The following is a 13239-nucleotide window of genomic DNA, read 5'->3' as shown; positions in this document are numbered from 1 at the left end:
GAGAGGAGCAAATGCATCCATGATACTTCCTTGCTCACTAATCTGCTCACTAAGTTCTCTTGACTCTTATAGAACCCAGAGCTCTAATACAGGGAATGGTGCTGCCCACCATGAACTGAGTTAATGTACGACCAGGCAAATCCCCTACGATCTTCACACAGGCAAATCAGATCTAGATAATACTTCATTAAGACTCCTTGCATTTGACTGTATACTGTGGCAAGGTGACATTTAAAACTAACCATCACAGTGACCAATGGCATTTTCTAAGTTTTTACCATCTGCAGTTCGGAAATATTCATCAATATTTCTCAGCGAATGACATAAGAAAAAGGAGGGCAATGGCCCCAGGGTCTCTACCTCAAAACTGGAATGTTAAACTCTGTAATGTACTTATCTTTCTTAAATAAGAAGTTCTTGGAATTCATTAACAAGTAAATTAATCTTCATCTTATCAGCTAGTGCATCTAGAGATGCTGAGGCAACATCCAATATGCTTGAGGATTGCATTAGATGAATGACAGGTCATTTGGCATACGAAAATGCTCCTAATATGATCTCTCCACCGTCTCGCTGTCTTATTGCAGCCGGGGTAATGAAAACAGACCGACTCACCGGCGGCAGACGGTTCTTCGTGAGAAGGGAAGAAGGTTGGCTAATCGAGGACCAGCATACATGTTTAATGATCACTCGACAAGCCTGTCTATTGAGGAGGAACGTTTTCTAGATGCAGCTGAATATGGCAACATCCCAGTGGTGCGGAAGATGCTAGAAGAGTGTGTCTCCCTCAATGTTAACTGTGTGGATTACATGGGTCAGAATGCCCTACAGTTGGCAGTGGCCAATGAGCACCTGGAAATTACAGAGCTGTTACTCAAGAAGGAAAACTTGTCTCGAGTTGGGGATGCTTTACTCTTAGCTATTAGTAAAGGTTATGTACGGATTGTGGAAGCAATCCTCAACCATCCAGCTTTTGCTGAAGGCAAGAGGTTAGCAACAAGCCCCAGCCAGTCTGAACTCCAGCAAGATGACTTTTATGCTTACGATGAAGATGGGACACGGTTCTCCCACGATGTGACCCCAATCATTCTGGCTGCCCATTGCCAGGAATATGAAATTGTGCATACCCTCCTGAGAAAGGGTGCCCGGATCGAACGGCCTCATGATTACTTCTGCAAGTGTACAGAATGCAGCCAGAAGCAAAAGCATGACTCCTTCAGCCACTCTAGATCCAGGATCAATGCCTACAAAGGCTTGGCAAGTCCAGCATACCTGTCATTGTCCAGTGAAGACCCAGTAATGACAGCGTTAGAGCTTAGCAATGAGCTGGCAGTGCTTGCCAACATTGAGAAAGAGTTCAAGGTAGGTCCTTCATAAAGGTCCAGTACTAAGTAGATGTATAAGCAATGTGCTGTAAAATATCAGAGCAAGGAATATATAATGCCTACCAGGTTTCAGCAAAGTTCTGTAGAAGCTGTCATTTCAGCTATGTGTGGAAGAGTTGATAAGGAGTTTGGAACGCTCAGAAAAAGGGAAAGTAAAGCCAAGGTGTGTTTCTATAATGTGTTCATTACTGTGCATGTTGGGACTTTTTGGAGATGTGTAGGTGGGGAGGAGATATGTTTGTGGTCTGTGTGTTTATGTGAATGCATGCAAATGATGTATGTGCATATGTGTGTATATGGAGCCAACAGGTGTCATTGGGTATCTTCCTTGATCAGTCTCTACCTTATTGTTTGAGACAGGATCTCTCACTGAACATACAGCTAAATGTCTGGATAATGAGCTTCAGGTATCCAGTATCTGAAACTAGTGCTGGGATTACAGACATGTATCACTGTGCAGTTTTTTTTTTTTTAAACATGTTCCAGGGATCTCAATTAAAGTACTAATTCTTGTACAGCAGGGACTTTATTGACTGAACCATTTTCCCAGCCACAATTTTATGTTTCATGCAATAAGTATAATTATTGATGTAATGATCTGCTTTCTATCAGATATTTCGCATTTATCACAGTCCTGACTGGGTTTTTTTTTTCTATTCTACCCAAGGACTGGTGGATAGGTTTAATAGTATTTGAATTCAACAACCGCTGAATGACAGAGCTGGGGGTCAAAATACAGGTGTCCTCTAATTTTCAGCTTCCTTATATTGTATGTAGTATACAGTAAAACATGCCACTGCATCAGAAAGATGAACAAGGCACAGTTTGAGAGGCAGTACATATGTGAACAAACATGACATGAAGTAAAGGGTGACTGTTAGATAGAACTTGGGCCATTATGCTATAGAAGTTAAGAAGAAAGATTAAATTCCTACTATGTTTCAGCCAATTCTCATGTGAGATGGTACTTCAGCTATGTGTGGAAGAATGAGTGGGATTTTGGAGGGCTGAGGATGATAGAAAAGATGCAACAACAGTTTTGTACACATGGATAAAGCAGGCCCGCTGAGCTTTCAACTGACTCTTACTAGAAATGTCTGTGGAAAGATGTGGTATCAGATCCATATGTCTATGTGGTCCCTGCTGTATGTGGAGAGGATAACAGCTCAGACTCCAAGCCAAAGAGCACCCTCATACTGCAGAGCTTCCTCCGTGGGTTATTCAGTCTGACTGTGTTCATCTTTCTCTGACCTGTCATGTCATGACTATTTGTGTATATGTATATATGTTTATGTGCATATGCATGTATGTGAATATGCATGTGTGCATGAACATGTGATGCCCAGAGGTTGACTTTGAGTGTCTTCCTCAGTCACTGTCAACATTAGTTTGTGTGTGTGTCTATGTGTCATGGCACCTGTGTGGAGGTCAGAGACGAACTTTTGAGAGTTGATTCTCTCCTTTTATTGAGTGGATTCTGAAGACTGAACGTGGTTTGTAAGGTTTGGTGACAAGGACCTTTACTTGCTGACCCATCTCATTGGCCTTTGGCCTTAGGCTTTGACACAGGGTCCCTCACTGTATCTGGAGCCCCAATATGTGGCTAGACTGGTAGTTCAGCGAGTTCCCAGGATTTGCCTGCCTCTGTCTCTTTAGCACTGGAATTAAAGGCTTGGACTTTTATGTTGATACTGGTATCCAGTCAGGTCTTCAAGTATGTACTGCAAACACTTTATGGGCCACCGAGCTATCACCACCCTCAGCATATTATTGTCCACTTTACCAAATATATGCAGCTCTGAATCAAGTCATTTCATCAATCTCAGCGTTTCATACAAGTTCATGATGATGTAATCTTTTCTATTCCTTTGGTCTCTATACTGCACACCTTTGGAGACTGCAGTACAGTCTCTCCTGGTTAGGTCCTTGGTGTCACTAGTGTTGAACACAGGACACAGGGGAGACAAAACTGGAGAGATGAAAGGATTTATCATACTATCAGGAAGTGTATAGAATTTAAAACTTAGAAACTGCTTTCTTTTCGAGAAAATTTCCATCCATTTAGTATTTTCTGACAATCCTTGAAAACTGGAATTTGAAACTTCAAAAGGCAAAATCCATGGAAGGGTCCTGCACTCAGTGGTCCTTGGTGATAACCTTCCTTACCTCAGTCTTGCTGTCTGCTCACTCAAGAAAGATGTTTTCTCTGGCAATGATGGATAATGGATATTAAAAACCATCTTGATTCTTACTGCTAAACTTGACCACACATGTAAACTTTAGCATTTTTTAAACTTTTTTATTGGTTCTTTGTGAATTTCACATCATCCACACCTCCAATGTCACTCATCTCCTTCTCTCCTCATATCCACCCTCCAACATTGCAACCTCTCACCCAACAGAGGAAAGAAATCTTGTTGTAGAAGCTGTAGTGTGTCACAGTGTGTCCCACGGTATGCCTTTTTGTCCACACTTTGTTTTGCAAATGTTCACTGTAATGATGCGTTGGCATCTGCTACTCTGTCAATACCGGAGCATCAGGAGCATCACTGGGACTCCTCTCGTTTTGTTGCCTGGTGTCATGCAGATCCTGTAGTTTTGGATCTGTGTGACCTTCCCTTTTATGAACAGCTTATTGATGGGGTAGATGTTGGGGTGGGCCAATTCAAAGCCATGAGTTTGGGCCTAAAATGTATCTGAGCTGGTCAGCTCACCCACTTTCTCTCCTGCTGTCACAGAGGGCCAGCTCACCTGCAACCCCACATCTGGGGCCATTTCTACTCTGATGCCCAGGTGAGGTGCAAGGCCTGCACTCCCGGGTACTGTAGTAGGTGAGGGTCAAGGTTAGCTCTCCTGCTCTCATGACCCAAGGGCTAGCTCTCCCACCTGCCTCAGGTGGCAAAGGGGAAGGGCAGGGAGGGCATCTCTCCTTTGCCCATGCTGCCTCACAGCAGACAACTTGCAGGACCAGCTCCAGCTACCCCCTCCAGGCTCACACCCCCAGGCCCACTCAGCCATGTCCCTGCCATTTGAGTCACCTTTACTCTGCTGCCCAGGTGAAGTGCAGGGCCTGCTCTCCTGCTTTCAGAACCCAGTTGGGGCAGACTCTCCTGCCCACCACCCATGATGAGAGCAAGAAGGAGAGGAGAGCTTTTCCTCTATGATGCCACCATTCAGGAGACAAGAGGCAGGGCCAGCTCTCCAACTATGCCTAGGTGACGGGTGAGGCCAGTTCTGTACATCAAGATGTCCCTAGGCAGCAGTCCAGACCAGGGACCTCTGCTTGGTCTTTGGAGCTAACAGACCGCTGCTGCTACAGGGGTCACATCACAGACTGAGACATGGTCCCTGGTGGCAGCTAGGACCCCACCAGGATCCCAGGTGGCATCACCAGCTACTCACATGAGGCTGTTCCTTACCATCCTTGAGTCTCCAGTTCTATCTCCCTTCCATTTATCTACACCTTCTGCTTCTATTTTTTCCCATTTCTCCACTACTTACTTTCTCCTCTTGGTGGTGCCTGGTCTCTGAGTGTCTGGGGCCATCAGGAGTGGTCTCAGGAGTACTCTGTCTTGTTCATGCATTATGGCACCTGCCAGGGGTCATCTCAGGCCTGGTCTGTTCTCCCAGGCCTTGCAGTGATGGACTGATGGTTATCTCAGGCTTGTTTTTTTTTCAGGGAACATTTAGGCTACTAAACATTCAGGTGTTCATAGGTCATAACATTGACCATTCACATAACCTCTCTTCTCTCTGCTGCCCACTGACATACATGTGATGTGGCAGTCACACCTGTAACACATCTAGGGGCAGGTGAGCTGATAGCATTTTAGCAGTAATCCACATGCATTTTTATCACAGAGCCTAATTTTCAGCAGACAGGTGAAGTTTTCAACAGACAGGTGAAGTGTGGGAAATTTAGGACATCCATTAATGTTTATGGTAATATCATTAGAGGGAGGTCTCTTATTACTAGGAACACATGAAATTTTACAAATGAATGAAATGCCTTAACTCAAGGATATAGGCTTTACCGAGTAATTTGAGATCTTGACTATTGTAAGTTTGACAGAATTAAGCCTTGGCAGTGGACATAAAAATTAGTAAGCAACGAAACAAACAAATAACTAAACACCAGACCAAAAATGGAAGTATTTATTTGGATACTATAGAAGAGCAGATTTTCCTGGCTGTACTCGAAGCTCAAACCAGGAGTGAGAAATTTCAAAGTGAGAGATCAGTACAGGATGGCCTTGTTTACAAATACACGCCCCCAGTGTCCATAGTCCATTGGTGTTGCCATATGTTTCTGTAAGTCTGGTTTGTTGACTTTTTTTCTGAACCTTGCTACCTCGTAGGTTGCTTGTAGTAACACAATGATTCATTTTAGGCCCCCGTTCCCCATTTATTTCCTTTGTGCCGTAAGGAGCATCAGCATCCTTGTAGTTCTGAAGAGAGTCTTCCTGCATCTCCGTTATGTCTCCCTAGAGGTCTGGGCCATGCACATGGTTCTCCAGATGCCTCTGCTGCAGAGAGGGGAGAGAATAGCAAAGGAGCTACTGTTGTGCCTATTTTTAAATCATTGTTATGTTCTTCTGTATAATGTTTACAAACGTCTGGCTTTGCCTGCTTGAAAGATAAGTATCTTCCAAGAAACTGGGCTGAGTTGGGAAGTAGTATTTGTTAGTATTAAGGTGGTGTGCCTATTATCAGACCTTATAGGAGAACAAAGGGTGTCACTTACTTGAGATATAACCTGCAAGATGGAGTCATACACCAGGGACACAGAGCTGAGGTCTTGGCTGACCAACCAGGAAGAAGAACATGTACTCTTGTGGACATTTATGAATTATCTTAAGTTATTTCCATTTTGACTTCATGACAGAGCAGTGCTCACTAGGAGACCAGGCAAGGAGCTGCCATTTCCTACCTCCCATACCTGGGAAGCAGCAAGCAGGAATTCAGATACAGTGATGCTTTGTGTCCTTCCATGCTCCACTCTGCACATTCACCAGCCAAGGTTGCCGATTGTATGCCTCACACTATGCCAGCCTGGGTAGACTCAAGAGAGAAGTAAGATATGGCACTTGTCTGGAAAGATACTCAAATTAACACACACACACACACACACACACACACACACACACACCAAAAAACAAGTAGCTTTTTTACACACCAATGAATACCATGCCAAGAAGCAGATCATGCACACACTCCCATTCATGACAGTCTCAAAATACACATCTAAGAATTAACCTAACCTAGGAGGTGAAAGACTTCTATGAAGAGAACTTTAACTATCTGAAGGGAGAAACTGAAGAGGACAATAGAAAATGAAACCTTTCACACTCATTCACTGACAGATTCAATAATGGAAAAACAACCATTTTACCTAAAGTAGCTTCCATCTTACCAACTATGGAGAGAGGGCCTGGGAATGAGCCCCTCATTAGCTATTCAACACAAATTCTGTAGCTCTAGAAACATATATGCAGGCAACAGAGATGATTCACAGGGCGTATTTATGTCTTTATTTATTCAATATATGTAACAACAATGGTTAATGCCCCATGAATTTGGGAGAGAGTGTGAAGGGTAAATGGAGGCAGTAGGAAAAAGGAGGGGTGAAAACTATGTAATTATATTTCAATTGCATGGAAATGAGGAAATACGTGAGTCTGTTGAAGAGAGACAGATGTGTAAACAAACAAACACAGCATCATTCTGCATGCATGCTCACATTGTGCATAAGCAGGCAGTTTCCTTTGCATTTCTTGCTGAAGTGTGAAGTGAATGGATACAGGAAGTCTCTGTCCAACAGATTTTAGGTCTGTGACAGTTCACAGCTACAGAAAGGTTTATCGGGACAGCCTGCTTCAGGTGGTCTGGTGCCCTCCACATCTCTTGCATGGCTCTTTCTTGCTTGCTCCTTCAGCCTCACAGCTGCAGTAGAACCTGGACGAATCAGTGCTGATCATCAAAACCTCCATTAGTGAAAGCGACAGGACAGTTGGTGGCATCTGACGGATCTCAAAGAATGTGTTTCCCTAATTCTTAGTTGAAATTTTATCTAACTTACTTTTACATTTCCCAAAGGGTAGAGTCTGCTCCTCTCTTGTCCTTCTTGAATCAACTAGGGCAGAGCTGGGATGAGCTGGCCCTTTATTGATCGTTCTCCTAAAGATCAGGACAGCCCCAGACTGAAATCAGTTCCTATAGCATGGTTGGGCACCTGTCACTATCTACAGAATAATACTCTGCCTTAACCCTGATCCTCAGGTACATTCCCCTTTAAAGTCTCCTAGCTTAGCAGGAAATGGTCTTGCTAACTCTTCTAGATTAGCAACATGGTGTGCTGCCCTCAAAGTCAGTGAATGAATTTGGGGTCAAACAGATTTATATCACTGTCCGATATCAACAGTTACTGAGTGAATGATTTGGGATACATTCTTTGCCCTCAGCAAGATTATATGGCAAATAAGTAGGATTGTATCTACCTGCTCTATCCCAGGAAGACCTTATTTCAGGGTAAGAAAATGAAGAGGGAGGAAGCATCGGACAGACACAAAGGAACATGTGAAGAGGTAATGTACAGAACATTGGGTAGCCACAAATGAACATGTGAAGAGGTAATATACAGAAGGACAGCAGCAGTTCATGCTCACTGAAATGTGACCTTCACCCTGATTTCTTCCCAGCAGCACATTAGTTCCTTGGAACGATATAATAGCACAGTTTAAGTTTCTCCATTAAACATTGTTTGGTTTTGAAACTGTCTCACTGTATAGCTCACACTGTTCTGGAACTCATCACCTCTCTGCTTCTGTCTCTCACGTGCTGGGATTAAAGGTACCCTCCACAACTGCAGAAACTTCCCTGAACCTACAGGTACTCACATATACCTCAGGTACTATACACACACACACAGACACACACACACACACACACACACACACACACACACACACACACACACCTGCAGCTATCCACACATAAACCTGCAGCTATTCCCACACACACCTGAAGGTAGTATCCCCGCATATCTGCAGGTAAGCATGCACGCATACCTGAAGGTCCCCCACAACACACACACACACACACACACACACACACACACACACACACACACGGCTAAATTTTTTCTTCTCCAAAGAGAATCTGAATTCTCAGAATCTATAGATAGATCCTATATTTTGACCCTGTGCTGGATTCATAATATAAGACATGATAATTCTATAAAAAATAATTGATAAGTCAAAAATGGTGAAACACATCTGTATCCCCAGCATTTGAGAGGTGAGGGCAGAGGATCAGAAGGTGCTTGAGAATCAGTCTCAAAAAATAACAACAAAAAAGAAAGAGAGAGAGAGAGAGAGAGAGAGAGAGAGAGAGAGAGAGAGAGAACAAAAGGAAAAAAGAAAGAAAGCTAGAAAGAAGAAAAAAGAAAGAAGGTAACTGTCAAGTGCTTGCTTGCTTCTTATGTCACCTTTCTAGAAGTCTTTTGGCATTCTTAAGTATGTATTTTATACCTAGATGGTAAAATTATACCCTATAGGACAGGATCTTTGCAAAGTAGAGTAGTCATGTTGTGGAGGTTTCTTCCATATTAGTTGGTGAGTTTAGCACAGCAAAACTTTTAAAAATAGCTTGGTAATTCTTTGGGCAGATATCAGTATTTTAGAATCTGGAGAAAATTCTTTATGGTGATAAAATATCCCAGAGGGCTTACAGCAGAGCAGGATCAGACTATATTTCAAATAAAATACAGTGAAAGTAACCTGGGCATGGCCACTCATGCTAACTGCAGCACTTGGGAAACTAATGTGGAAGCTTGCTCTAAATCTGAGGCGAGCAAGTTTCATATCAGCATATCATACAGCGTGAGACCCTTGTCTCAAAACAAACCAAAACAAATCAGATGTACTGAAACTAAAATTTGATTTTTCCTCTTATCTGAAAATTCCTGCCACACACGGAATATGAGCTAGCTCTCCTCATTTTAACCGTACTCCTCTTTCCTAGAATGACTACAGGAAGCTGTCTATGCAGTGCAAGGATTTCGTTGTTGGTCTCTTGGACCTCTGCAGAAACACGGAGGAAGTGGAGGCCATCCTGAACGGGGATGCAGAGACTCGCCAGCCCGGGGACCTTGGTCGTCCAAATCTCAGCCGATTAAAACTTGCAATTAAATATGAAGTAAAAAAAGTAAGGTCGGGCGTGAGACCCCTTTGTTACTTCAGTTTGTGTGTGTGGATATGCCCAGCTGGATAGAGCAGGGGGTTTCTAACTGGCAGTTACAGTAGATGGGGTCTCAAGAAAGCATCCAGTGAGGCACGGAACCCACAGGGCTGGTCAGTCATTAAAATCCTGGTCCTTGGATGTGGACCATCACAGTCAGTGCAATATTGGTTGACTCCGGTAATAACCACAGTGTCTCTGTATATAACCCTAAGGCATTGTCTGTATAAAGGAATCGAAGTCACACTATTTTAGATACCAGTTTTCCTGGCAGTTGCTAGTTTCCAATTTGGAGCAGCAGTTTCAATTTTTTTTTTCTGTTCTAATCCTTCCAGGATCTTTCTAGAATATTTTTTCAGATTCTTCTTTAGACAGAGAACCCTATTCCTCTGAAAACTTTCCTAGGACATGAAGACTTTTTTAGTTTTACTTATTTCATTTACTTATTATGTGTGAGCACACATGTGTATATGTGTAGGCTGGATGAAACCACTCTGGTGTTGGATTCTGGGGAACTAAACTCGGTTCTTTTGAAAGAGCATCAAGTGTTCTTAAGTATAGAGCCATCTCTTCAGCCATTAACAAGCTACTAAATATAGTTCATATATATATATACACATATATCTATATATACACATGCACACACATATATATACATATATATGTATATATACATATACACACATATACACATATATATTTATATATACACATATATGTATATATATATATTAAAAACATTATCTGTTTATAGTTATTATTCAGAATAGTTCTGCTACCTCTTAACTTGCTAGTTAACCACAGAGAGTAACTAACCATTACTGTTTCCTTCCACAACTTCTTATCTGAGCCTCTTCAGTCAACACACAGGCTATTGTTTTTCTGGGCCTGCTGTATCATTCTTTCTGTTCATTTAATCAGTTCAGTGTGCAACAAAGCTTACTATATTCTTAAAAACTCTGGTCATTAGGACACTGAATACTTTTATATAGTAAATATTTTTAAATGACTTAATTGTCTTAAATGTGCAAAAAAATCCTTGGGTGTGAAATTAATTTGCTAGAATTTTACTTTATATACTATCTTTATTGTATTTTAGAATATTTTGTAAATTTCCCTCCAAAAAAGATGCATTCAGTTTCCAGTTCTAACAGTATGCAAAGAGAGGGGTCCCTCCTCCCCGCAGTGTGCAGAGGGAGTGCTACCTCATTTTCATACTGTGCAGAGAGGGCTTACTCCTCCCCACAGTGTGCAGAGAGGGCCCCCTCCTCCTCCCAGTGATTTCTCTCAAGCTTTGCCTTTGAACAGATGGTTTGCTTTCATTATCTTTGGGGTGAACCATCCTTAAGGCTCATCTGGATGGAGGTTTTTGTTTTTTTTTTTTTTTTTCAAAACATAACCTGATTTTTTCCTTATAAAATTTTATTTTAGATGATTGCTTTTTTGTTTACAGACTAACATTAAACTCTCTTATATAACACATAAATATGAAGAAAAACACATTATTCAAATGAAATGTGTGAGAAGAAGGAATTCTAGCAAAAAATTTAATTGAAAGATTTAAGATGATAACAGAGACTCCCAGTGGAGCTGGGTGGATAGAATTGACAGATGCAAATATTAATGTGCTCCCTGTAGGAAGCACACCACTCTAGAGCAGTGAAGGGAAAGTGTAATTTGTTTTGAAACAGTGATTTGGGGCTGGAGAGATGGCTTGGTAGTTAAGAGCACACACTGCTTTTTAAAAATAACCAAGTTCAATTTCTAGCATCCATGTCAGAAGGTTTACAGACTGCCTATAACTTCAGCTTTGGCTGGGGGGAAGTGTGATGCTCTCCCTCTTCTGATTTCTGAAGGCATGTGGACTCATGTGCATACACAAACACACACACTCATGCACTCATACACTCAGGTCATTTACACACAAACAAACACACATAAACTCACACAAGTCACTTACACACAAAACACACACATTAACACAATACACATGCACACACAACACATACACATAGTCATTCACACACACAATCACACACACACAATCACACACACACACAAACACACACACAGTCACACACGGTCACACAACACACATGTATGCAGAACCCACACAGTTACTCACACATACACACATGCAATCACAGACATACACATGCACACATGTACACACAATACCCACAAAGTTATGCACATACATACATAGGTACACACATGAACATGTACCCAATTAAAAGCAAATCTTTATAAACAAACTAAATTTAAGCTAGGATGATCCTACTCTTGCTCTTTCTTGCTAAAAAGAAAAAAAATATAAAATGCATAAAAGCATGTGTGCAAAATACTTACAAATCTTTTTATAATGTTAAAAACCCAAATGTTTTCTGTGTCTTAAAAGTCAGACCACCAGTCATAGGAAAGAGGTCATCAACAGGGATATCTGAACACATAGAACAGATTTAGAACTGTTTTGCTTGCTACCTGTTAGATGCCTTGTTTGTTCCTTAATTCTAACTGCATTTCTCCTGGGAAAGCCTCAAAAAGATTCACCAGAACTCCAGAGGATAATCCATGCTGAGTTGTTTTTAATCAAACCGTTCTGTATGCTGTCTCATCCCTAGTTTGTGGCTCATCCAAACTGCCAGCAACAGCTCCTGTCCATATGGTATGAGAATCTTTCTGGTTTACGGCAGCAGACCATGGCAGTGAAGTTCCTCGTGGTCCTCGCTGTTGCCATTGGACTGCCCTTCCTGGCTCTCATATACTGGTGTGCTCCATGCAGCAAGGTACGTCTGTAAGGCCTGCAGTTCATTGGTAGTTGAATTCTGTCCAACAGGTAAAGATCTAGCTCCCAAATGAAAATGTGATTTGAAGTACACAGGTTTAAATAATCTATTTGTTTGAGAATTTCATACATACATGTAATGTATTGGAACAAGTCCAACCCCCATTCCTTCCCTGTATACACCGGCATTCTGCCCTCCTAACTTCATGAGGTTTTTAAAAAACTCACAGAGTTCATTTACTGATGCCAGCATGTGCATGGCTGTAGGCTGCCCATCAGAGCATGGGTAGCTTCTTAGCAACTGCCTCTGTCCCACTCTCAGGAGCCTACTTGCCAACCACTCTTCAGCCAGTGGTGAGACTTCTTCATTCTTCTTCTGACCACATGCTGAGGTTTTGTCTGCCTTGATTTGAGCAAGACTTGTACAAGCAGCATAGCTACTTTGAGCTTACTTGTGCCTGGTCATGTCTAGAAGGACCTGTTTGGCTTCAGTCTTCCACCACCTCTGGCTCTTACAATTTCTCCTTCCTTTTATTCAGGATGGCTCTCAATCCTTGAGGTGACAGTGCCATACAAATGTTCTATTTAAGGCCAAGAACTCCACGATGTCCTATTCTTTTTAATATTCTAAAAATAGTGCTTATTTCTAATGAAAGATAGAAAAAAATCCTGAAAATTCACCTAAAACAGAATACTGTTGTGATTTATCTGTGAAATAAAATGTCAGTCTGTTATTTCCCTATTTTTCTCTAAGCATATAGAAATACACAATTTTGTGCACTTTAACAAGTTCTAGTTTTATTGGGCTCATCTATCAAAGGCTTCTGCAAA

The 13239-nt window shown here is 41.8% G+C and overlaps 1 protein-coding gene and 1 non-coding gene across 5 annotated transcripts in view; one reads left to right on the top strand and one right to left on the bottom strand.

Annotated features, from left to right (window-relative positions):
* Positions 1-13239, top strand: part of Trpc6 (transient receptor potential cation channel subfamily C member 6) — a 103764-nt gene that overhangs the window by 56637 nt on the left and 33888 nt on the right. For 3 of the 4 annotated variants that reach the window (XM_076926092.1, XM_076926094.1, XM_076926093.1), the window contains 3 exons: positions 588-1362; positions 9408-9590; positions 12245-12409. In XM_076926092.1, the coding sequence (XP_076782207.1) occupies positions 588-1362; positions 9408-9590; positions 12245-12409 (1123 nt within the window). The remainder of the gene's footprint in view (positions 1-587; positions 1363-9407; positions 9591-12244; positions 12410-13239) is intronic. The other variant, XM_076926095.1, reaches the window with a different exon arrangement.
* On the bottom strand, positions 5068-5199 carry LOC143439904 (small nucleolar RNA SNORA17). Its single transcript, XR_013107907.1, has one exon. It is a non-coding gene; the product is annotated as a small nucleolar RNA SNORA17 (small nucleolar RNA).

The sequence above is a fragment of the Arvicanthis niloticus genome, chromosome 27 (assembly GCF_011762505.2).
Source record: "Arvicanthis niloticus isolate mArvNil1 chromosome 27, mArvNil1.pat.X, whole genome shotgun sequence".
NCBI lineage: Eukaryota > Metazoa > Chordata > Mammalia > Rodentia > Muridae > Arvicanthis > Arvicanthis niloticus.
Note: the sequence above shows the minus strand (reverse complement) of the source record. Positions and strands in the feature narration are given on the sequence as shown.